Source organism: Papio anubis, chromosome 6 (assembly GCF_008728515.1).
Source record: "Papio anubis isolate 15944 chromosome 6, Panubis1.0, whole genome shotgun sequence".
Lineage (NCBI taxonomy): Eukaryota > Metazoa > Chordata > Mammalia > Primates > Cercopithecidae > Papio > Papio anubis.
The window spans coordinates 111,409,416-111,436,572 of NC_044981.1; the positions used below are offsets into that span (position 1 = coordinate 111,409,416).

Consider the following 27,157-nt stretch of genomic DNA (forward strand, 5'->3'; position numbering starts at 1 on the left):
AGGATACTGCAGGCCAGGCACAGTGGCTCACGCCTGTAATCCCAGCACTTTGGGAGGCCGAGGAGGGCAGATCACCTGAGGTCAGGAGTTTGAGACCAGCCTGCCCAACATGGGGAAACCCCATCTCTACAGAAATACAAAAACTAGCCAGGCATGATGGCAGGACCCTGTAATCCCAGCTACTCAGGAGGCTGAGGTGGGAGAATCACTTTAACCCAGGAGGTGGAGGTAGCAGTGAGCCAAGATTGTGCCATTGTATTCCAGCCTGGGCAACAGATCGAGACTCTGTCTCAAACAAACAAACAACAACAAAGAGATATTGCAAAGGACACATATGAAGAGGTGTATAGGGCGAGGTATAGGGGGAAGAGACCCAGAACTTCCATGCGCGATCTGGGTGCCCTGCCCTCCAGGAAGTTCCACGTGTCTGGCTGTCTGGAATCCCCTTGAACCCTGTCCTCTTGGGTTTTTATGGACGCTTCATGATATCCACATTCCTTCCCACAAGGTGTAGGGTGGGACCCTCTCATGGGAGGTTCTTAAGACTCACAAGCAGAAATGGGGGAAACGTTACAGTGGAAAGAGGGCAGGGAAGGTCAGAGACCTGCCCCTGAGGCGTGACACCCCCAACATTACAACGAAAGGCTGTAAGAAGGGTTACGGGAGTCAGGAGCCAGGAACCAAGGATGAAAATCAATATATATCATAACACCTTTGTAAATAAGTATTTCTCTGAGTTCTGTGAGCCATGCTAGGAACTTAATTGAACCCGAGGCTCATGCGAACCCATTTTTTTTTTTTTTTTGTTCTGTTTTGTTTTGTTTTTTGAGATAGAGTCTCATTCAGTCTTCCGGGCTGGAGTGCAGTGGCGTGATCTCAATTCACTGCAACCTCCACCTCCCGGGTTCAAGTGATTCTCCTGCCTCAGCCTCCCTAGTAGCTGGGCTTATAGGAGCCCGCTGCCACACCCAGCTAATTTTTGTATTTTTAATACAGACGGGGTTTCACCATGTTGGCCAGGCTGGTCTCAAACCCCTGACCTCAAGTGATGCACCTGCCTTGGTCTCCCAAAGTGCTGGGATTACAGGCGTGAGCCACCGTGCCCAGCCGTGAACGTGGTTTTTAGCCAGGCAGTCAGAAGTATGTGTGGCCTGGACTTGCAATTAGTGTCTGAAGTACGGCCGGTCTCATGGGACTGAGCTATCAATCTGTGGGATCCGACACGATCTCTAGGTAGACAGTGTCAGGATTGAATTGAATAAGAGGAACACCCGGTTGGTGTTTGTGAGAAATGTTTTGTGTGTAAGAAAAAGCCCCCACACAGCCAGCCACAGAAGTGTGCTGTTGTTGAGTGTGAGAGTACAAACGGAAAAAGAGTTTGATTTTTTGTTTTACAGTGGGATATTTGATCTGTAGGTCTGTATCTAAGCACATGAATAGAATGTGTTTGGGCCTGGTTTTTTAGTCTTGCGGGTCAGTAACTGGTTTGACAAGAAAGACTAGCACACTGATCCCAAAAGGACTACGCCAAGAGCAGATATGATTTGCGGGCTCTTGAGCCTCTTATTAGCCCCTTAAAAGATGTACTTTTCTAGACTTCTTTGGAGCCTGTGATTCTAGTACTGGTGAGTTTCCACTGGCAGCAGACTCCCTGAAGATTCCCTAGCCCTCTGCAGAGTTGGCAGGCCACTAGCACATTTAGTTGGCTCCTAGGGTATGTTCTACATTGGACTTCCCATTGTGAGAAGGCCAAGAGAACGAAGACACAGTCTCTATTCTGGAGGTGGAAAGTGGGAGAGATAGTAACTTAATTCACAGTAGATGGTGGGTGAGGCAACTAGGTAAGGTAAGAGGACACACAAAGGAAGTAACTGCAGTAAACCTTAGCTGGTGGCACAAGTGCAGAGGTGTGCTTGAAAGAGAAATGGAGTGTCTGGAGGTGGGCGAGTATATTCTGGTAGATGTGACAAAGGCACCATTCCTCCAACACCAGTCCTGGGAAAGGCACGTGATATGGTTTGGCGCTGTGTCCCCACCCAAATCTCATGATGAATTAAGATCTTCAGGGTTGGAGGAGGGGCCTGGTGGGAGATGACTGGATCAAGGGGGTGGATTTCCCCCTTGCTGTTCTTGTGATAGTGAGTTCTCATGAGATCTGGTTGTTTAAAAGTGTGTGGCACTGCCCCTTCACTCTCTCTCTCTCCTGCCACCATGTAAAGATGTGCCTGCTTCCCCTTTGCCTTCCAACATGACTGTAAGTTTCCTGAGGCCCCCCAAGCCACGCCTCCTGTACAGCCTGTAAAACTGAGTCAATTAAACCTCTTTTCTTTATAAACTATCCAGTCTCAGGTAGTTCTTTACAGCAGTGTGAGAACCGACTAATACACGATGGGATCCCAAGTAACTATGCACTCAGAGAAGAAACACAGATGCATCTGGGAACTGGATGATGGAAGCTACAGGGAAGCACAGTAGGTAACTTTCGTGGGTCCTACACTCTACAACATATTCTTGGGGTTGGGATGAGTCAAACAGGAGACTGACGTCCAGGATGGAATTGGCTCTGTATGTTCCCAGCTGTAGGTCTCTTCCTTAACGGATCACGGTACCTTCATTACAAATGGCCTGGGAAGCGTACTTAATGCAGAAACCCCAGCAAATTCTTACAGGGGTTGGTCGTGCAGTTACACATTTTCTTTCTGGGACTTCTAGGGGTTTAATAAAATTCCTACATTGGATCATTTAATCCAACAAATTATTTCCCTTCACCTACTTTATACTTGTTCCCTGATTTTATGCCAGTCAGTATAGCCTGATGTAATTAAACATTCTGAATTTTCAATGATACCCAGAGAAGAGTATGTGATAACCAATTCTCTCAAAAGCAATTTACTGCAAATATTTTCATTTACAGTAAGTCCTGACTTAACATTGTGGATAGGTTCTTGGAAACAGTGACTTTAAGCCAAATGAGGTACTGTATGGCTTCATAACTCAACTCTTTCTCCTATCAATTAGACTATGTGAAAACTGGTTTCATATGCATTATGTCCTTTTGCTTACAGTGGTAGTTTCCAAGAACCTATCAATGACATTAAGTGAGGACTTACTGTAATCTGATATCTGCGGGTAGATAATTTAAAGAACACATACATACATAGTTAGGCCTGTAAACTGCCATGAATTCCAGATATTATCAGTTATATTTCTCCACAATTACAATTCCAGTTTTGGGGTTTCTTTTTACTCATTAAATTTGAAAAGCCAATTCCAGTTTTAAAGCTTGATCCTTTTCTTAAAAGTTTAACTTCTCTTTTTATTCAGGCTTCCCACTAAACCCTCAAACTGACTCTGAGGGTGGCCTGGCTATCTAATTTACAAACCCGGTATCTTGGTTTGCATTCATTTTATTTCCCTTGCATACATTGCTTAGCTGCTTCTGATTATATGCCTCTTAGCCACGGCTGGGATAGAAAAGTGTAATAAGAGAAAATTGTAACTAAGAGACACAGAAGAAAGAGAAACTCCATGAGCACCAGATACTTTTATGGGTATCTTTTGGAAGCTCTAAATTGAGATGTATCTTTGTTGTCAATTTATGCTATGAATCCAAAGGAAAAATGGGGGGAAGAAAACAAGTAGGCTGTAGATGAAAGTGGAAGAAGAAAAATGAGTCCATCTATCTATCTATCTATCTATCTATCTATCTATCTATCTTACCAGTGGTATGAAAGTATATGAGTCAATATTTCATCAATACCTAGAAAACATAATAGATCAATATGCTGATTTTAGGGGTGGACACAAAAGTGTTACAAGCATCTTGGATCTTTTCTTTTTTCCCCTCCTTGACTCTGAAGAGAAACACCATTTTTCTACGTATGCAAAGAGTAAACAGTCAGAACTAATACACGGGGATTAATAGCAGTGAATTACAAACTCGACTCAGTGGTATAGTACCTGGCAACATTATTACTCAGCATATTTCCCTGGCTGAGGCTGATTTCATTTAAAGTAGTTTTATACTTGTGCTAAAAATAAGTGTACATCACACTAGAGGGGAGAAGATCCCCTACACAAATGGATTGGACCTAGATAACCTTATGTACCAGAGAGGAAAACATCATTCTCATGAGTCACAAAGCTTTCTTCTTCTTGTCAATATGATAAACAGTTTCTGGAAATTGAGAACGACGCCGGTCACTTTCCTTCCCCCTGAACACGCCACACTGAGAAAACAGGGATGACTCCTTCCCTATGGGACAGACACACATGTAGCTTTCTCTGGGTTGTGGAAGAAGGCATGGCCACACCACCACTGGGCAGCCTGCTGCAGGGATGAGAGGAAGCAGTGGGTGCCCGGGCCAGGGAAATGCATATTTGGGAGAGAGCAGGAAATTTTGATGTAGAGATAGGGAAGAACCCTGGGGAAAAGGACCTAAGCTGGGCGGGGAGGAGGAAACCACCAGGATCCCAGGATCGGAGACAAAGGACACAGGGACACAAATAAAGTGAGGCCAGACGGGGAGGGCAGGCTCATGGGGAGGGCAAGCTCATGGGCAGAGCACGAGCCAAACCTGGCTTATTTCACACTCATAAGAGAGATTGCACAGATGGGGCCAAACCAGGGCCCAGGAGCATCGGAGAGAGGAGGGCCATTTCAAAGACGTTTGTAAAATAAGCTCAAAGTTTCTTTGTTTATTTGTGGGTGTGGGAGTAGAAAAGCAGGGAAAGTGGAGAATGAGGGGGGAAAAAGGGATGGGTGATTTTGTAGGCAAGATGCTGCCTACGGAGGTCCTGGCGGACCTGCTGGGGGGAGTGGCGTTCCGCACGCTCTCACATCATGGGGAGCGCAAGACTACATTACTGCTTACACATCTCCAAGGGCAGCTTCGGAGGTGAATGTTTAATTGTCTCACTGTAACTGGCCGTAAATCTCTGGAAAATGTGAAGGGTCATGCATCTGATTTAAACCTATGAGGTCTGAATGAATTCTCCTCCATGCCTAACCGAGTGAAGCAAGTGTATAACCCTAAGTAGGGTCGGTACAAAGGGGAGGAAACACCTCCCCACTGGGCTTGCAAAGAACTTCATCACCGACCTGAATCAGATCCAGCAGGAAACAAAACACTCAGTACATACTTTTACAGCAGAGGGAGGGGGACGGAAAACAAAGCGAGCTGAACTGAAACGTGAGAAAGAACAGAATGGCAGTGAGTCCACGGGGCGGGGCCACAGCTTGCTTTTCTCATGGCCCTCAGTCCAGTAACCCCACCCAGCATTCGTAGCGGGTGACATCACTGATGCCCCAAACACGCTCCCGCAGTTTCCTGCTTTCCCGAGTCCAGCCGAGCGATGATGTCAGTGGTGCACCTGGGTAAAGATGTGGCAGGACCGGGTCACAGGGAGTGGGGACAAAGGCCAATCCAGTTAAATAAACCGCTGGTCTTCTAGGGCCTGGTCCCTGGGCAGGCTTCCACCATGAGACAGGTACAGCCCAGGCCAATCCCCACAGGAGGAAAAAAAGCATGTACTTGGCCGGGCGCGGTGGCTCACGCCTGTAATCCCAGCACTTTGGGAGGCCGAGGCGGGTGAACCATGAGGTCGGGAGTTTGAGACCAGCCTGAACAACATGGTGAAACCCCGTCTCTACTAAAAACACAAACAATTAGCTGGGCGTAGTGGCGCGCTCCTGTAATCCCAGCTGCTTGGGAGGCTGAGGCAGGAGAATCGCTTGAACCCGGGAGATGGAGTTTGCAGTGAGCTGAGATCGCACCATTGCACTCCAGCCCAGGTGACACAGTGAGACTCCGTCTCAAAAAAAAAAAAAAGAGAATGTATCCATGCAGTGACTCCTGTCACCCTCTGCCCATAAAGGGCACAGGGGCCAAAGTGAAGGAGTTACAGGAAGACAGAGGGAAGGAAACCGCGCAGACGTAACCACATGGGGGCAGGCCCTAAGCTGCTGGGACCTCCACAGTGGACCTCTCTCCTCCGACTGGGAGACGGAAGCACCAATGGTCTTTCTCTACAGTGCCAGGAGCCACCCTGCCCCCAGAGATGCCCTACATGGCACTGACTACCATATAAATGCTTCTAGATAGTTTCATTCCTTGTAGGTGATATTCCAAATATTATCAGTTGTATTTCTCCACAATTACAATTCCAGTTTTGGGGTTTCTTTTTACTCATTAAATTTGAAAAGCCAATTCCAGTTTTAAAGCTTGACCCTTTTCTTAAAAGTTTAACTTCTCTTTTTATTCAGACTTCCCACTAAACCCTCAGACTGACTCTGAGGGTGGCCTGGCTATCTAATTTACAAAACCGGCCAGGTTGACTAACCCCTATATTCCAGCCCAGAGTGTTGTCATAAATAGCTGTCAAGACATGCCTCTATGTCCTATGTTTGCCAGTACAAAAGGGTTCATATTCTAAGTTCTTCAAGTTTCTCTCACTGCCTCAATGTGAAGCCAATGGAAAACAGTCAAATACACCAAAAATTAACTTCAAATGGATATCTGCTATGAATTCCAACTTGGTCGGACACCTCTCCAGGCCAACTGTTGTTTTAAAAAACACTGTGAAAGACGGTCGGGCGTGGTGGCTCACTTGAGGTGAGGAGTTTGAGACCAGCCTGGCCAACATGGTGAGACCCCAGTCTCTATGAAAAATGCAAAAAATGAGCCAGATGTGGTGGCGTGCACCTGTAGTCCCAGCTACTTGGGAGGCCGAGGCAGGAGTATCACTTGAACCTGGAAGATGGAGGTTGCAGTGAGCTGAGATCATGCTACTGCACTCCAGCCTGGGTGACACAGCAATACTCTGTCTCAAAAAAAAAAAAAAAAAAAAAAAAAAAAGAGAAAACACCGTGAGATGAAAGAAGTCACTCACCCCCTCTCCAACCCCCAACACAGTAAGCAAGAAGGGCCCAGGAACAAATTAACAGGGAAAAACGATCTTGCATTTGCTTAGTGAAATCTTGGGGTTTGCACACATTAGTCAGAGCTAGACAAACCATACTGAATACACTTCTTATAGAAATGTTCTAGCTCTTATGGCCTTTCTTCACTGTCCCAACTTTTGAGGTGCAAAAACACAGCAAGACAGCCAGGACCGGCCAGGTGATGGCACAGAGCCCACTCCCACAGGCTGCGTGTGTGTTCTCACTCTCTTGCCACAGCCTGAGTTATACATTCTCCCCAAGCACTTGCAGTTTATCATCGCCCTATTTACTGCATTTTCATGTTATAAAAGTGATAGACGCCCAATGTAGTAATTTGATCTATACGGAAAAAGAGAAGAAAAAAAGCTACTCATAATATCACTGTCTAATTTAAGGTTTTGGTGGTGTCTTTCTAGTCGTTTTCTATATGGAATGTAATTTACTTCTCAATAATATCATTTCATATACTTTGCTTACATATTAGTATTTTTGTCATGAAATTTATGCCAACTGATTAAACAGCCCTTGTAAATTATACAAACTTAAAGACAATATCAAAACAACGTGACCACAAGACAAAGACCACCTACTACTAAATTATTTTTGGCATGCGATTATTTTTTGAGAAGTTTTATAAACTATTAGGTTTATTGAACACTATAAACCATAAGCCTTGGAAGAATTTTGGAAGCATACCACAACAGGGTAATTTGTAGCAGAATATAGGGTTGGAAAACCTCAAAAAACAACTTGCTTGTTTCTTCCCATATCGAAGATTTGTATTAGAAAAACTATTTCTTACAAAAAGATGTACTAAGTGGTACTATGTCGGTCAAGAATCTTGTATTATTTCCTAGCTTCCAATAATACATATAATGTCATAAAAAAGAGGGAAGAATACATAAAATACATACGAAGCTTACTAGGAATGAAGAAAGTTATTTTAGGAAGGAAAAATTGGCTACCATAAAGGAATATGGAAAACGCTAGCAATGCACGTAAGAATGAGCGCAAAGGTCTTAGATGTCCACGAGCTGGGAATGCTTGTGCTGGGTGCTTCAGTTACAACAGCATGGGGAAGTGAAATAGACTAGTGAAGCTGTTACACCAGTTAATAGTATTTATTACTATTTGTGGTCACCAATGTCAATTAAAGCAATAATTAAATAGAACATGATGAAACAATTCAATGGTAGGAAAAAAAATCTGGCCCACAAGGGAACATGGAAAGTAAAAGTAAATATTTAGAAAGCAAAATCTGGAGGGGAAAAAAGCTCCAGCATCTCACCACGGGGTCTTACGAAGCCAGCAATGCTGGAGATGTTTATTGTTCAAGGACGGACTTGCTTGGGTTGGGATTCTCCAACTAGAGCCAGAGGGGAGCTTCTCTGCCTCCCTTGAGGACATAACAAGAGGGGCTTTCTGCCTTTGTTATAAAGCCCGCCACATTCTGTGCCTGTATGGTTTTATTTACTGGAGTCTATCATAAGGCCTGTGAGGGAAGGGATGAATCTTTCTCATAGCCACGGGGCTGATGGCCCTGTGCGCCGTAGGCATTTAATAATTCACTGAGTTGGCCGGGCGCGGTGGCTCAAGCCTGTAATCCCAGCACTTTGGGAGGCCGAGACGGGCGAATCACAAGGTCAGGAGATCGAGACCATCCTGGCTAACCCGGTGAAACCCCGTCTCTACTAAAAAGTACAAAAAACCAGCCGGGCGAGGTGGTGGGCGCCTGTAGTCCCAGCTACTCGGGAGGCTGAGGCAGGAGAATGGCGTAAACCCGGGAGGCGGAGCTTGCAGTGAGCCGAGATCCGGCCACTGCACTCCAACCTGGGCAACAGAGCGAGACTCCGTCTCAAAAAAAAAAAAAAAAAAATTCACTGAGTAAATGAATGAACCCTGCAGGAGAATGGGAGCCTTTCTGATCTTGAGGTCTCAGTTTGGACTATCTTTCTGGAGTGGATAGATGAATATGTATTTCAGCAGCACTCTAATAAGCCCACACTGGGTGACTAAGCAGATGAGTGATTCATTTTGCTAGAATTTCCCCACCTGCAGGAGCCAGTCCCCCTGGTGTCCCCATTCTCCATCTCCTCAGTCATCTCAGCAGGAAATTACTATCCTGTCTCCCACACGGGTGATGAATGTTCAAGGCATTTCAGCAGACTGTGGCAAGGCCCAGAATGGGGTCAAGTAAAAGAAAATACCAGCCCTTATTAGGAGATCCTGGCCCCTCTGGTGCATGTGTCCCAGTACACATGCAGCTTCCTGCTCTGTCATAGAAAGCAGCCCTCTAGGGCCACCGCCTCCAGTGACAGTTTCCTGACCTCCAGGAACTTCTGTAGTCAGGCACCACTCCCTTCCTCATGCCCCACACCCGATTGTTCCAGATTTCATCACTATGCACTGACGCTCACCGCGACCCCGCGTGTGGCCACAGGAGGAACTTGGCTGAGGGCTGAGAAGACCAGATAATGACACAGAGGGCTCACTTCAGGAAACCCAGGGAGCTGCTGCAGCTCCTCCAGGGCCATTCCACACATTCATTTTCTAACAAGTCATAAGTCAAAGAGTGACGTCAGGAGCGGACAGCCTGGTGTCCGGGCATGAGCCATGGCAACAGATTCTGATTTTCCAGAACGACTTCGGTCATTACCTGATGTTGGATATGGTGGTGTTAGCTGAAGTGGGAGGAGATTCATATTGTATGTTTGTTTAGTGACTCCAAAGATTTTAAATTATATTGTGGTTTTTATTATTTTATTTCATTTTTTTAAGAGACGGAAGTCTCACTCTATCTCCCAGGCAGGAGTGCAACGGTATCATCATAGCTCACTATTGCCTCAAACTCCTGGGGTCAAGTAATCCTCCCACTTCAGCCTCCTGAGTAGCTGGCGCTCCAGATGCCTGCCATGACTCCTGGCTAATTTTTGTTTAAGTAGAGACGAAGTCTGCCTATGTTGCCCAGGCTGGTCTCGAACTCCTGGCCTGAGGCAATCCTTCTACCTTGGCTTCCAAAAGTGCTCAGATTATAAATGTGAGCCACTATGCGGGCCCTGGTTTTTATTTAATGGCTATTAAATGCTCAGAAGTGAATTCAGGTTTCAGTTAAATGCACAATTTTTATATCAAACTATTTTCTTTGCTAATTCACTTCTATCTGCGTCTACCAGCTGTAAATTGCCTGAAGCAGAGAAAGCTTCTTTAGGTTGGGGCTCCCTGTAGCCCCAAGCTGAGTGCCTTATGCAGCACTGGCTGAGTGAATTTGTTGGATGAACTACTGCGGGGTTTAGAGTCTGCAGAGGGTAGGACAGGGCAGATCGTGATCGCAGCTAACCTTCTCAGCTACTCTACCATTTCATGTTCTGTTTGGGCACCTCCGTCACCTCTCACCTCCCCTGATGGTACGGTCTCTCTGGGCCTGCACTGTCCAGCCACCCCCTCTTATCCCTAAGCCAAGGCCTTCACCAACTAAAGCTCAGGAGTAAAGTGGCCATCACTGAGGCCATTCTATATATGTTTGTATGTATGTATGTATATATGTATTTATTGAGAGATGGGAGTGTTGCTCTGTTGCCCAGGCTGAAATTCAGTGGCGTGATCTCGGCTTACTACAACCTCTGCCTCCTGGGTTCAAGTGATTTTCCTGCCTCAGCCTCCCAAGTAGCTGGGATTATAGGCGCCAGCCACCACACCCAGCTAATTTTTGTATTTGTAGTAGAGATGGGGTTTCACCATTTTGGCCAAGCAGGTCTCGAACTCCTGACCTCGTGATTCGCCTGCCTCGTGATCCGCCCGCCTCGGCCTCCCAAAGTCCTGGGATTATAGGCATGAGCCACCGCGCCCGGCCAACTGAGGCCATTCTAAGGAATATAAAGCAAGCTCTTCAGTGCTGATTTTTGTTAACTGAGGTATAATTAAATTATACACAGGCCCGGCACAGTGGCATGAGCCTGTCGTCACAGCTACTTGGGAAGCTGAGGTGGGAAGATTGCTTGAGCCCAGGAGTTTGAGTCCAGCCTGGGCATCACACGTGTATAGGTCTGTGAGTCTGGAAGAATGTATATAGCCATGGACTCACTACCACGTCAAAACATAGGGTATTTCCATTATCCCAAAAAGTTCCCTCCTGCCCCTCTGCAGTCAAACACTTCCCCTCCCCCAACTCCTGGCAACCACTGATCTGAACTGTAGACCTGAAAATGTCATTCAGAACCCATTTCATCTGGACCCTTCTCCCTGTGTCAACACTGCTGCGAGCGGTATCTGTGGGATTTTTCTGGACGTTCTCTGCCATGTTGCTGCTCCTTCCTTCCCACCTCCTGGAAGGCACCGCTGCTAGGAGTCGACTCTGTTAACATGGGTGTTTCAGGGATGTCTTCCTTTGCTCTCTTCTCACTGATTTCTAGCTATCCCTGTGTCTCTCCTGTTTAACGACTGCCTTCACCGATATCCTTAAACCCACCAGGGTGACGTTCCTGCCCCTTTCTTTGGAGCGCTGTGTCTGTATTTCCAGTGGAGGCACAGACTGTTCCTTAGATCCCGTTAACCCTCCAAGCTCTCTCTACCCAAGCCAGGCTCATTTCTGGCCCTGCAAATCTGCCTCCTCCTGTGTCCTTTCCATGACCGATGGCATCACCAGCCAGAGCCACCAAGCTAGAACAGTCCCTTCCCCCGGTCCCCACGGTAGGAGGATACTTTTAGAGTACGTCTGCAATTCACCCCCACTCTCCGTATCTACTTCTGTGGCCGAAGTACGGACCTTGATTGCCTCTGGCCCCAGCTGAATTAACCCACCTCTCTGGGCCGGGTTCTCTTTTCACTAAACGTTCTCCACATTGCTGCCAGAGCTATTTTTCTAAGAGACACATCAGACCACATTCTTCTCCTCCTCATTTAAAAACAAAAAAACAAAAAACCAAGAAATAAACCAAAAAAACCCCATCCTACTGTGGCTCCCCAGTGTGTACGAGATCAGATTCAAGTTCCATGAGATGGTCTTCAAGATCTTTGGCCATGTGGCTCTGTCCTGCTATCCCAATCCTATTTCCATTCCCATTCCCATCCCCAGCCTTCCCACCTCATCCAACTCCAGCCACACTGGACCACCCCAAGAAAGGATGTCACGTATTAGTACTCTGGTGCCTTTGAGTCAAAACTCACTGTTTTGCCAGTTCAGAGATTGAGCCCTTTTTGAAGAATCCCTTCTCCTTCCACATCCCGGGTAAATTCTGCCCCAGGCATAATGAGCTGTTACCCCATGCACTCTGAGGGCATTCAGAATGCCAACGCAGTGCTCTCCAGGCACCTCTGTGCTGTTCAAACCTATGCATCTCACACCTGCTCATCTTAAAATCTCTGTGCCTCACATGCAGGAAGAATTCAAAAAATGCTGATTGAAAAAACATTGTGTCCAGTATTAGATGAAGTATGTAAATATCAAGGTAAGAATCTGCACTTTTTGTCGACCTATTGCTTGTTTGCACAATAAAGCCACATGGTTTATTATAAAAAATTATTATAATGTACGCTGTTTAAGCTCAGATCACTTTGCAATAATGATGATGATAATGATGGGTTAGAATATTTTTTTCTTTGCTTGCCATGGGATCTGCCAGGTTGTAAGAATTCTTTTTTGTTCTAAATCAAATTCAGGAACACTCCCAAAGACAAGAAGTCGAATTTAGGCCACAGATGGTAGCAACGGAAGGTTACCACTGTGTAGCTGCACCAAATGAAGCCCATCTTCATAGATTTTAAGCACTTCGATAAGCTTTTATTTCTCTGCTCATCTCCTTTACCCCCATAGATAACACAAAATAACAGCATAATCATCCAATAGCAACGAAATCCCATCACAACAACATCAAAAATGAGAACTCATGTGATTCACTGATTTCCTAAGCCAGAGCTTCCCACCTGATGTGCTGGGGAAGTGGGAGAGCGAGAGGACTCTTTCCTCAGCCCTTGGGGTGACTGGGCAGATCCTGTCTGGTGTGAACAGTAAACGCCACTGTGGTACATCATTTTGTGTGCTATGTGTGATAAAGGTTGACAACCACTGTCCTAAGCCATTCTACCGTTTAAAAAACAGGCTGAATTCTCCCAAGTTATGTTCATACTTGCCTTAGGAAGGAAATTAGTATTATGACTCTAAAGATCCTGAGCACATGATCTAAAAAAAGAAAAACCCAAACCACAATGGCAAAGGTAGGTGAGACAGAGTGTTTGGAAAAATAGCGAATACTGTACTATTAATTACTCCCTAATTCTCCCTCATCCATGATTTTTAAAGAGTGGGTGGAGCATAACGATTTGAGGCACCACGGCAGTGCAGAATGGGGCGGGTTTTTGGAAAATGTGACTCACTCACCGTTCCGACCAAAGGGTAAATGAACCCAGCGCCTATGCTGGCCCGGACATCACTGATAGGTAAGATGAAGTCCCTCGGCACACCTTTTTTGTCAGGTTCATGAGACAGAGAAAGGTGGGTCTTTGCCATGCAGATGGGCAAATTTCCAAAACCCTGTAAGAAAGGAAAGAAAATGTGTTCACTGATACAGATGTTAGTTTCCTGTGTTTTTCTGTTTGCACTTTATACGGTCTCGGCCAGCAATGGTATGCCGGCTCAGATTGAGGCACATGCAGGAGCTGCCGGTTACTACTTGTTCATTGAAGAAGCAAGAAGGTGAGGATAAAAACTCATCCCCATGGGATCACTGTTTAGCAGGACAAGGGTGACTGTTGTTTATTTCAGAGGTTCTCTTTAAGAGAAGGCAGTGTTATGTGCATGTTTGGGGAAAGCATGGCTATTTTCAGGCAAAGCAGCGGCTGTAGAAACCACTTTCCAGGACTATTAATATCCGGGACCCAGCAAGGTAGTCTGGAGAAAGGCTCCTCAACGAGGCTGTTAGTCATGTTGTTCACTCATTTTGGAGTCGGCCAGGAAGCAAAGGGCCCCTTTGTGTTGGTTTATGAATCATGGCTATTTGATCTGCGATTACATTATAAGAACTAAGATGAGGTCACTATTTAAGCTTCTTGTTTTTAAGGACCAAAGTCTATGTCTGACCCAGAGTCTCAAAGGTGAAAGAGCAGGAAGTCACATGTGGTGTCTCACAAAAAGGACAGTGTCCTCGAAGCCTGGTTCTGATTAAATGGCACATAGTGTTCCTTTAGAGGCTTTGCTAATTCATTGCAACCACATACTTGACACTAACTTTAAAAAAAAAATAAAAATAGAGATGGAGATTTTGCTATGTTGCCCAGAGTGGTCTCAAACTCCTGGCTTCAACTGACCCTCCTGCACTGGCCTCCCAAAGTGCTGGGATTACAGGTGTGAGCACCGTGCCCGGTTGACACAACTTTTAAGCAATGTTTCCTTGATAGACAGAGATACAGGGAAAGAAATCTTTAGTGAAATTTTCATAAGACTTAGCCTAAAACTATTTGGAAGATCTTAGAGTCTTATCAACTCAGGGAGGACGTGGGCTTGGGGCCATTTTCTTTTTGAAATCTCCACTCTTCTATACTGATAAGAATTTTGCTGGGCGACAATCACAACTGCCTTTCAGAAATGGTGCCAGAATTTTGAATTTCAGACATGATTAAATATTGAAGTAATTTCTATGAACTAATAGAGGTTTGCTAATGTAAAAATTTTGTCAGTAGGCATATTAAAAAGACACAAACAAAAACCAACCAATACGCCATAAACTGTCACCAGATTACTTCATAAAAGAAATGACATTGTAACACTGAAAGGAGAAAAGACTTAATATGAGAATAAATGATAGCCTTAAATATCAGTATTAAAAACTCATGGGAAGAAAAAAACCAAACCAACCTCATGAGAATGGCCTTACTTTACTTGGCTTATTGCACATGAATGAAAATTTCACCACAATGCCTGTGCACAGAGCAGTGCTTGGAAATCCTTTTTGTAAAGGATAAGCCAAGAACATACAGGGAAAATTCTCCGAAGTGAGAACTTTCTGAGTTGCTGACTATTTTACCAAACCTAGGAGAATAAATACCCTGGCTGGCAATGGTAGCATTTAACAAAATTTCAAATGGGTTTACAAAAAAGAATAAGGAGTTGGAGATTTGTTTTAAAGAAAAGGTCAACACACTACCTATCACGAAGCTCTTTAGCCAGCAGGCTCTTAAAGTGTTCTGACTTCTATCTATCTGGTTATGCCAAAGTAGGAGGGACACTCGAGGCATATGGTCCTTTTGGTGAAGGTGGCTGAGCTTCCTGGAATGGAGTTGATTGATCATGACTGTCACTGGACTAGATGGTGACGCATGCTGTCAGATCACAGCCACCTTCCCAGCTGCTTGCCTACTTGCCTTTGTCAGTGGCTAGAGGCAGAAGATGATGGAGCCTTCAACCTCAGTGGACAAGCTCAGTAAAAAGCCAGTGAACCGCTTATGTAAGAAGAACACCAAATATTCCCATCTTTATAGGGTGCACTCCTATCTGCCTACCCCGGCACCATGCTAGCATTTTTAAGGTAGTAAGAGGCCTGCAAGGAAGAGGAAGCATTGCAATTCATCTAAATCTGACTCCGCAGCTATACTCCAAAGGATAGTTTCAACGTTCTGGGCTGAGTGGGAGGGATGAAAGATCACACATCACCTACAAACAGGGATACCACCCATATCAGACACATTTATAGTCACAGAAGTAAATGATGCGTGGATCAGAGGATGTATTTCTCACCATAAAGTTCTAAATATAGTCTAATATATCCAAAAGTAATATCCCGAGGATATTACTTTCATCTTTGTTAACCATAAAATAGATTAAGCAAAGGGTAGCTAGTGAGACAAGTACAAATACTCAAGTCAAGTTGAGTATTCTGAGAGCCTACGGGGGATTTTTTCTTTTCCCCTAAAAGTACAACTTTTACCTGTTTAGTGTAACGATCTATTTTGGCTTGTGCCTCAGGAGAGAGTTCAATATCTTTGGCTCCATAGACAGCCTGGGCAATGGTTCTTATCTTGTCCACAACTGGAAGCTGGAGAAACACAAATTATAACAAAATCGTATAAGTTTAATCTGGTTAAAGATTTTTTTTAAAGTTTAGTGAGATTTTCTGTAATTGCTTAAAATTCTCTATCAGGGGCCGGGCGCGGTGGCTCAAGCCTGTAATCCCAGCACTTTGGGAGGCCGAGACGGGCGGATCATGAGGTCAGGAGATCGAGACCATCCTGGCTAACCCGGTGAAACCCTGTCTCTACTAAAAAAATACAAAAAACTAGCCGGGCGAGGTGGCGGGCGCCTGTAGTCCCAGCTACTCGGGAGGCTGAGGCAGGAGAATGGCGTAAACCCGGGAGGCAGAGCTTGCAGTGAGCTGAGATCCGGCCACTGCACTCCAGCCTGGGCGACAGAGCGAGACTCCGTCTCGGAAAAAAAAAAAAAAAAAAAAAAAAAAAAATTCTCTATCAGGGTACCCCCTCAGCAACTACAGGATTCCTAGCAAACGCTCTTTTTCCCTTTTAGCATCCCAAAGCAATGAAATTTTCAGTGTCAGAAACAGATCAGATGTCAACTAGCAAATAAACCTTAGGTGTTCAGGCAATTTAGAGGCAGCTTATCTAGTTGTAACCATTTTTTATCCATTGTTGCATTTAAAAAAATGTAGTTTACTATAATTTTTCTTTCTTTCTTTTTTTTTTTTTTTAGACAGTATCACTCTGTCGCCTAGGCTGGAGTGCAGTGGCACAATCTCAGCTCACTGCAGCCTCAACCTCCCAGGCTCAAGTGATCCTCCCATCTCAGCCTCCTGAGTATCTGGGACTACAGGGATGCACCATGACTCCAAGCTAATTTTGTTTGTTTGTTTTTTTTTTTTGCATTTGTTTGTAGAGACTGGGTTTCACCATGTTGCCCAGGCTGGTCTTGAACTCCTGGACTCAAGCAACCTGCCCACCTTGGCCTCCCAAAGTACTGGGATTACAGGCATAAGCCATCACGCCTGGCCTGTTTACTATAATTTTTAAATAATCATATATGTCAGGACTGGAGCCTCCCAACGAAATTGTGAGTGCCAGTTTTCAAGTGGGTCCGAATACGGGTTCACAGTATTGCTACAGAAAAAGTAGCAATACTAAAAACTAGTATTTTTTCATGAGCAGTAATGGATTGAGATTTTAACATAAATGCTGATGTGATCAAACACTATATTGGAAAATCAGACGTTGAACCCACTGTCACTTTAGCAAATTATGAGAAATCATGTGGCATGGAAGAAACGTGAGAAGACTAGATACAGGCAAATAAGTGTGTTGGGGGAGATGATTTCCATAATGTTAGACTGAAGACCTGGACACAGACTACTGGTAGCATACAGCAAGGGATCTTCAGAAACAAGAATGATTCATTAGGAAAGGAATCTTCTACAGATAAAGTAATTCTAAATTTAAGAAACACATTTGGCAAAATTATCCACAATCTTTCTGTGGGTAAAAATTCATATGTGGCCAGGTGTGGTGGCTCACACCCGTAATCCCAGCACTTTGGGAGGCTGAGGTGGGTGGATCACTAGAGGTCAGGCGTTCAAGATCAGTGTGGCCAACATGGTGAAACCCCGTCTCTGCTGAAAATACAAAAATCAGCTGGGTGTGGCAGCTCACGTCTCTAATCCCAGCTACTCAGGAGGCTGAGGCAGGAGAATCGCTTGACTCTGGGAGGTGGAGGTTGCAGTGAGCCGAGATCGCGCCACTGTACTTCAGGCCTGGGTGACAGAGCAAAACTCTGTCTCAAAAAAAAAAAAAAAAAAGCATATGTATGATGCAATTAGTGGATTTACTGTTTGGTGAACAACTGCTGAACCAAATGCTGATGGAACAGATGTGAACCAAGGGGAAGTCTCCTGTGGTATGCCTCAAGGACTTCGCTTGACAACAGCAAATGTCATATTTGTATGAAATACTGTTGATACAAGAGTTACCCAAGAGAAAATAAATAAAAGCCAGCACTCTTCCCCTCCCAACCCTGATAGCACCCAAAACTGCTTTAAAACCTGTTTTTCATTACTACAGTTTTTATTACTGTAGAGGTGTTCTGTGGTCTGGAACTTAAATATTGAATGTTCTAACAAATAAAAAGAAATGAAGGTGCAAGCCTTATAACCTTTCACTGAGGGACATAAAAAGAGTCTGAGTCAATGGAGAAAAATAGTTTGCTCGTGGATGAGGAGACTTAATACTGTACAGACGTCACTTCTCTGAAACTTACTCAGTTCGATGCAAGTCCAATAAAAATCCCAAGCTCATTTGTGGTTACTTGGCCTATTAGTTCTAAAACTTACAATAAAGGGTTGATGTGGTTTGGATGTTGGTCCCTCCAAATCTCACGGTGAAATGTAATCCTCAGTGTTGGAGGTGGGGCCTGGTGGGAGGTGTTTGGATCATGGGGGCGGATCCTTCATGAATGGCTTGGTGCTGTCCTCATGATAATGAGTGAGTTCTCACTCTGAGTTCTCGAGAGATCTGCTTGTTAGCACCTCCCACCCCCTCTCTTGCTCCCGCTCTTGCCATGTGATGCACTGGCTCCCCCTTTGCCTTCTGCCCTGAGTGGAAGCTTCCTGAGGCCCTCACCAGAAGCCCAGCAGATGTTGGTGCCATGCTTGTACAGCCTTCAGAACCATGAGCCAAAATAAATGACTTTTCTTTATCCATTAAACAGTCTCAGGGATTCCTTTATAGTAACTTGAGAGTGAACTAACACAGGGTAATGGCATAAATAGTCAGATAACTGGCATACATAGTCAGATAACTTTAAAAATAAACAAAACCGGAAGAACAAAGAAACAGGACTCTTCTACTAGCTATCAATCATACCCCAAAACTATGCTAATAAATTCCATGGGTATTGGCACAAGTATAGACAAATGAATCAATGGCAAAGAAGAAAGAACCCACAAACACACCTCAGCATGTGCAAGATAGCATATGATAGAGGTGACACAAATCAACAGAGAAAGGCTGACTACCATCTGACTTTTGGCTGGAGAGAAATAAAATTAGATTCCTACCACATACCAGGCCTCCAAATAAACCCAATATGGAACAAAGGCATAAACTTGAAAGTTCTAACTCTAAATGTTGGAAGAAAACAGTGGGAACTCTATTATCCTGAAGTAGAGAAGGATTTCTTAAACGAGGTAACAACAGAATAACCCATAAAGGAAATGATATATAGATTTCACTGCAGCAAAATTTAAAACTTGTTTTAAGAAGACATTATAAACCAGGTCAAGAAATAAGAGACAGACTGGGAGAAGATACATGCAAATATTTATAAAGTCAAAAGATTAGTAATCTTCAAAGACCAACCTTTGTTAAAACTCTCTGAGCTTTCTAAGATCTATCCCAAAGGCCACCTCCTCCACGAAGCCTTCATGGATGACCCTTAGGCACATGTGAGCATCCTCTTCTTTGACATCTAGATGCCCTTGAGGCGCTCCTACCCGCAGCTTCAGAGGACAGGGGTTCACTGGGGCCTGACTGTGAGGGGCTGCCAGCAAAAGCTCATGCAATCTTGGGGTGTGTGAGTGGAGCCCGAGTGTGTGAACAGTCACACAGACTCAGCAGCACCACACTGACACCGAAATCTCTTGGAGGGCAAGGGGCCTTTTGTAAACCATGCCATATGAAAAATCGAAAGGAGGGCAGAGTGTGAACCAAGGGACCAACGTTAGAAGGAAGTAGTTGTTTTGAGTGCAGTGTTTAAGGAAGAATATAATAACCAGAGCTCTCTCACTTAGCAGTGACCTGTCCTTGCCTGGAGGGTTCTATAAAAGCTGAATATGGTGCCAGGAATGTTGTACAAAGAGTTACTGCCTAAGTGCAAAGTTGAGGCTGGGTTAGAGAGAGAAATGTAAGGGTAACTTTTTCTGAAATTTATTTTTGGTAGAGATGGGGTCTCACCATGTTGCCCGGGCTGGTCTCAAACTCCCGGCCTCAAGCAATTTTCCCACATTGACCTCCCAGGTTGCTGGGATTATAGGTGTACTCTGCATAGGCAACTTCTTTTTTTTTTTTTTTTTTTTTTTTTGAGACGGACTCTCGCTCTGTCACCCAGGCTGGAGTACAGTGGCCGGATCTCAGCTCACTGCAAGCTCTGTCTCCCAGGTTTATGCCATTCTCCTGCCTCAGCCTCCCGAGTAGCTGGGACTACAGGCGCCCGCCACCTCACCCGGCTAGTTTTTTTGTATTTTTAGTAGAGACGGGGTTTCACCGTGTTAGCCAGGATGGTCTTGATCTCCTGACCTCGTGATCCGCCCGTCTCGGCCTCCCAAAGTGCTGGGATTACAGGCTTGAGCCACCGCGCCCGGCCGCAACTTCTAATGTAAAAGATTCAATGTTCATATTAGCTGAAGAATGAAGAATGGCTATAAACTCTTTAAGGCTTGGGACCATCCCTTATGTACCTAGAGGCAGCCCCTGGAATATATACAAGGCCCTCAATATACAGTTGAACAAATGAATATTTCTATATTTCCTATTGACTAAGCTTGGGTTCCATGTGGTTCAACAGTCACACAAGCTGATAAGAAAATTCAGGTGTTGATGTGCTGCAGGTAACAGCGGAGAAGACGTTTTCCATGAATCTTAGATGATGAACAACCTGTGTTGCTGGGCACTCAAGGGCTTGCTGCCAACATTGTACTGAAACTAACATGAGCTCCTCCGCTGGTCAACCAATGCCTGGCAAGGAGCAACCTTTTTAAGAAATAAAAGTTGGTGGGACGCTGGAAGATACTTCTTGCAGGAAAGAAGACACAAGGCAAGCCCAAGGACCATGCTTTGTCAGAAGTCAGCTCTCAGAAGGGTGTGCTCCCCAGGCAGTAGAACAGCAGTTCTGGGAAGCAGGCAATGTTCCGGTTGCATGCAGTCTGTGGCCTGCACCTACCTCAGTGCGGCCACTCCAACCCTCCATGGGATCTGCACAAAGGAGCTTGGTGGCTATGTGAGGTAGGAGGGCTCAGAGAGAATGCAGCCTCTCCTTATGTGTGGTTAAATCATATAACCTCCCTGAATTTGTTTCCTCATTTCTAAGATGAGGATGTGAATACTTCAGTATACATCACTGTACTGCACACATTGAATCAGTGTAAAACGCAAGCACGTTGCAAATGTCATGCTATACAAATCTTAAGTAATGTTATTATGGAGTGAGAATGGTAGGGAGGACTGAAAGAATTACATTTTGCTTGGAAGTACAGCAAAACAAGATACTGTTACTCATAACACATTTAATGAACAGAAAAATGCATTCTTTACTGAACTCTAGATCATAATTCAAAAATAAAGAGTGTGATTTTTCTGTTAAGATAATAATTTAAAAAACTCACATGGGAGCAAAGTAATAGCAAATGAATGACTAGTGAATAAATTAATGCAAGTGGGTGGCCGATTTGTTATTTAAAATTTTCTTTTTTGATACAGAGACTCACTCTGTCACCCAGGCTGGAGTAGAATGGTGAGATCTTAGCTGACTGCAACCTCCACCTCCTGGGTTCAAGCGATTATCCTGCCTCAGCCTCCCAAGTGGCTGGGATTACAGGCATGTGCCACCACGCCCGGCTAATTTTGTATTTTTAGTAGAGACAGGGTTTCACCACGTTGGTCAGGCTGGTCTCTAACTCCCGACCTCAGGTGATCTGCCCGCCTCGGCCTCCCAAAGTGTTGGGATTACAGGTGTGAGCCACTGTGCCCGGCATGATTTGCTAAACATGAAAATGTTTTACAAGAAATATACATATGTGTGTGTATGTACATATATATGTCTGTGTATATATATGTATATACATATGGGTGTGTGTATATATATGTGTGTATATATGTGTGTATATTTATACATATTTATGTATATATATATAAATATATATATATTTATTTAAGACAGAGTCTCGCTGATGCCCAGGCTGGGAGTGTAGTGGTGCAAAATCTTGGCTCACGGTAACCTCTGCCTTCTGGGTCAAGCAATTCTCCCTTCCTCAGCCTCCCAAGCAGCTGGGATTACAGGCTCCCACCACCATGCCCGGCTGATTTTTGTATTTTTAGTAGAGACGGGGTTTCACCATGTTGGCCAGGCTGGTCTCCAACTCCTGACCTCAGGTGATCTGCCTGCCTTGGCCTCTCAAAGTGCTGGGATTTCAAGTGTGAGCCACTGTGTCTGGCCTAAAATACATATTTTTAAGAACTTTAATTTTAGTAAAATACACATAACATGTAATTTACCATCTTCTTTTCTTTTTTTGTGACCCAGGGTCTCATTCTGGAGTTCAGTGGTGTGATCACAGCTCACTGCAGCCTCAACCTCCGGGGCTCAAGTAATCCTCCTACCTCAGCATACGGCGTAGCTAGGACTACAGGTGCATGCCACCGGCTAATTTCTAAAATTTTTGTAGCGATGGGGGTCTTGCTGTGTTGCCCAGACTGGTCTTGAACTCCTGGGCTCAAGCGATCTGCCTGCCTCGGACTTCCAAAGTGCTGGGATTATAGCCGCAAGCTACCATGCCTGGCCTAATTTACCATTTTAGCCATTTCTAAGTGTGCAATTCAGCAATGTAAAGTCCATTTATGGTGTTGGGCAACCAACTTCCAGAACTCTTTGTATTTAGCAAAATTGAAACTCTACCCATAAAGTAGCAACTTTCCATGCCCCTCCCCTCCGCCCCTGACAACCACCATTCTACTTCCTGTCTATGAATCTGACTGCCCTAGACCCCCTACAAGCGGAGTCAAGCAGTATCTGTCCTTCCGTGTCTGGAGTATTTCATTTAGCCTAATGCCCTCAAGTTTCATCCGTGTGATAGGAGGTATCCTTCCCAAGGCTGAATAATGTTCCATAGTATGTGTGTGCCATATTTAGCTGATCCCTGCTGACAGACAAGGGGGTTCCCACCCTTCAGCTACTGGGAACAATGCTGCTATGAACAGGGCTGCACGAGTACCTGCTTGAGTCCCTGCTTTCAACGCTTTTGGGCATAAGGCAATGTACATTTTTTTGTTAACAACTAAACTTTCTTCCTTTCCAATGTTTATTGGAAAGTGTTTTGGGAATTCCAAGGAGGTGCCAGGCTGACTGTGTGAGCTGAGTAGTTGTGGTTTACTTCCTGTAGGACAAGTGCGACCACCCACACATGACGGTACTGTGAGGGGCCAGTAGTATGAATGAATCCCAACAGGGCGGCCCTGCTTCCCTGCCTCAACCTCACTGCCAGGGCTGTGTGCTTCCCAGCAGGCACTGCTATCTATCCAGCCCCACAGCTTCCCAGCACTCGGCACTTCTGATGCCCGGCCTCAGCCTCGCCACCACTGTAATAGATGAAGGTGCATCCTGGCGGCTTCCAGGGGTATGATACTGCTTCCTGGGACCTGAAGAGAATGCACTGTCTAGAACCTGAGCTACAATCCTGCAGCCACGTGCTGAATAAAGTGCTTCAACTCACAACTCCAAAGCCCATGGCCAAAGTGCCATTTGTAGTCTTGGGACTCCTGCTACAATTTTTGTTTTTCACTCACAAGTACAAATAAGGAAATAAAAATATCTCAGTTAACATATCTTTTGGGTTTAGTGTAAATACTAAAATCTGCTCTGATAAGGTCCTTCCCCTTGCATGCAATCTATTTATATTGTGTTAGCAGGCAAGGAACTTCCTATGGTTAATCTGCTTGATTTGGGGGAGAAGTGTAATCTTTAAAGAAAAAAAAAAAAAAAAAAACCAAGCTCAGCCCAAAGGTCTTGATCTGAACTTGATATTCACTTGTGCTTCTCTGTGGTAAATGATAGCTTTTATAAACAAATAGAATGGCCAAACAATTTATGACTGTTCATGTGTTAATCATTGCTGGCTTTCTCTTGGTTCTGTAAATACTGACTGATATATTTACTTGCCACATTGTGCCTTGGAGAGTGGTCTGCATGAAGTAGGATCCCACAGGCATCTGCTAAGTGACCAAATAACCACCTACGGCAAGTCCTTTCAAGATGTCAGGGCGTGGTTCTAGAGCTTCAGGGACTTTGTGTACAAAGAACTTCTGATGGACTGGGGACAATGAGACACAGTAAACAACTATGACAGAAGAGAGTATGCAGTCAAGACTGTATAAACATACTATTAAAGTCAAGAGGTCACAGGTTGCAAAGGGAGGCATGAAAATCAGCAAAAGCTGACAAGACATTAGAAAAGAGCTGGAATAGTGCATTAAAGAAAGGACAGGAGGCCGGGTGCAGTGACTCATGCCTGTAATCCCAGCACTTTGGGAGGCCGAGGTGGGCGGATCATGAGGTCAAGAGACCGAGACCATCCTGGCCAACATGGTGAAACCCCATCTCTATTGAAAAAAACACAAAAATTAGCTGGGAGTGGTGGCGCGTGCCTGTAGTCCCAGCTACTTGGGAGGGTGAGGCAGGAGAATCGCTTGAACACGGGAGGTGGAGGTTGCAGTGAGCCAAGATCATGCCACTGCACTCCAGCCTGGTGACAGAGCAAGACTCTGTCTCAAAGAAAAAAAAAAAAAAAGATAGGACAGGAAAAATGTCAATAGGCAAAGAAGGGAAAGAAAGGCAGAAGCCAAGGTGAAATGGTGTCAAACACAGGGCTGAGTGGGGACACAGTGAATATTCGGTCTATATTACGCACAGCTGTTTAACATATTAGCTACTTCAAAAGGCTGGTGTCTACACTTGTATCTTTGGTCATTTTTGAACTAACATTATGTTAAATCTTCATATTCACCAAAAAATGTAACCCTCTTCATACTCTATACTAATTCCTTTCCAAACTTCTTAAACACGTATTTCGGAAACGGAAATACTCTAGAACAGAGCTGTGCACTGCCACTTTCCATCACAATGGAAGATGTGTCGTGTGTTTACTGGCTTCATGCGGCTATTAAAAGCATTGGAAGTGGGACTGGAGCAATCCAGAAACTGAACTGTCAATCTTAGCCACGTGGGATATTGGGCAGTACGGCTCTAGAAAATAACCGCGACCAATGGTTATACTGGTGGCACAGTCTCTCGCACAGAGCAGGCACAACATAAACACCAGCTGAGTGACTCCACGAAGAAACAGTAGAGGATTTGGTGACCTTCATGCTTTAGTAAATTCATTTTGTAGGTGTGGTGGACCGGGGTCCTAGAAGCTAAGTCACTCAGTCAGACAGTATAGCCTTCTTGGAAAGGCTCTGGAAATGCTCACTAGAATTCTTCAATTAAATTATTGAAGTCCTGCTTTTTAGTGGAATAAAACTGTTCTGTACATTCTAGAAAAGTCGTTACATTTTAAAATAATTTTTTGGTGACAAAAAATGGACAAAAGAAAATGAAATGGAACAAAAGTTTAAAAATGAACTGTTAGAAATAAAGATCCATGAAGGCTTTACACTGTAGTAGGGATGTCTCATCTTACTTAGAGGCCAAATTCTGAAGTCAGCAACCCTGAAAAATCTTTTAGAAGACCCATGAAAACACTATATAATACTCCATTCTCAATACCCTAGCGTCTCTTAATGAGGCCCCGCTGTTGTTGAAGTATTGGAACACACTGCCATTTCTTCAGCCCTGCACCAAATGAAGTCGTTGGCATGCATCGGGGGCCACAGTGAATGAAAAATACATGGTTCTTTTCTTTCACCAAGGCCACAGAGTTGAATTCACATGGGTTAAATCTTCCTACGCTGTGATATCAGCAAAGTGTATTCCAAGGCCCGTAAAACATGTGAAGAGAAGGATCAATTAATAAACTCGTACGTTGAATAGACATTTCCGGATACACAGTAATTATTTCCATTCGTATTTTGTATCTTAAATGAAGCATAAATTTTAAATGATCTACAAATACAGTTTGGCAAGCAGCCTTTCCTGTACTTCAAATTAAAGTACAACATGAAGCTGTCGATATTAATTTATACTGACCACACCACACTAGGTGCAAGGGCTTGCATTACCAGCACCACCTGGAGTCCTGGGAGCGGCTCTGCCCTTGCTACTGAGAACAACAGGCCCCTGTATCGCTGACACAAAGCATGTCCTTGGCTGGAAACCAGCACATCTGAGCTACGTGCCGACTTCCACGAGCCTGCTCAGTGGGCATGGAGCCCTGTGGGCTTGCTGGCCCTGAGCAACAGGTTCACTCTGAAGACGCCTACATGTAGAGAATCTCATCCTCCTACGGCAAACCTGGGGTGCGGTGAGGGTAACCGGACTCTGGGAAATGGAAGAAAGGCTCGCCGCTAGAAAAGCTGCATTTCTCCACATGAAATAGTAAGAAATTCACATGGGTAATCTTTTATTACTCTCAAATAGAACAGCGCAGCAATGCCAAAAAACGGAATATATGGGAATAAGTGATTTTAAAGATCGCATCTCACCCAAAAGAGGGGAAAGGGCTGACTGGTTCGAGCACTCTGCTGGACCCAGGAACACTCATGTACAGTGTTTTGTTTTGCTTCCTTTGAGACAGAGTCTTGTTCTGTTGCCCAGGCTCAAAAAAAAAAAAAAAAAAAAAAAAAAAACCAGGCCAGGCACGATGGTGTGCAGTGGCATGTTCTCCGCCCACTGCAACCTCCACATGCCAGGTTCAAGTGATTCTTGGGCCTTAGTCTCCAGAGTAGCTGGAATTACAGGCATGTACCACGATGCCCGGCTCATTTTTGTATTTTTATTACAGATGGGGTTTTGCCACATTGGCCAGGCTGGTCTCCAACTCCTGACTTCAAGTGATCTGCCCGCCTCAGCCTCCCAAAGGATTGGGATTACAGGAGGGAGCCATCGTGCCTGGCCTGTTTTTTTTTTTTTTTGAGCCTGGCTCCGTTGCTCGGGCCGGAATGCAGTGGGGGTGATCTTGGCTCACTGCAACCTCTGCCTCCCAGGCTCAAGCGATCCTCCCACCTCAGCCTCCTGAGTAGCTGAGACTACGGGGCATGTGCCACTATGCCTGGCTAATTTTAAAAATATTTTTAGTAGAGACAGGATCTGCCATGTCACCCAGGTTAGTCTTGAACTCCTAGATTCAAGCGATCCTTCTACCTTGGCCTCCCTAAATGCTAGGATTACAGGCATGAGCCACTGCCCCTGGCCATGCACAGTGTTCTCATGATGCAGCTGCTCATTCCTCTTCTACAAATCTGACTTAGGAACATCAATGTGTTGTAAGAGCAAAATGAATGAACACAGGTGCAACGCTGGTT

The 27,157-nt window shown here is 44.8% G+C and overlaps 1 protein-coding gene across 3 annotated transcripts in view; it reads right to left on the reverse strand.

The window, feature by feature from the left end:
• Positions 1–27,157, reverse strand: part of MTHFD1L (methylenetetrahydrofolate dehydrogenase (NADP+ dependent) 1 like) — a 234,558-nt gene that overhangs the window by 49,397 nt on the left and 158,004 nt on the right. For all 3 annotated transcript variants that reach the window (XM_003898036.4, XM_009205868.3, XM_021937725.2), the window contains exons 25-26: positions 15,859–15,966; positions 13,317–13,469 (exon numbers count right to left, since the gene is read on the reverse strand). In XM_003898036.4, coding sequence (XP_003898085.2) covers positions 13,317–13,469; positions 15,859–15,966 — 261 coding nt within the window. The remainder of the gene's footprint in view (positions 1–13,316; positions 13,470–15,858; positions 15,967–27,157) is intronic.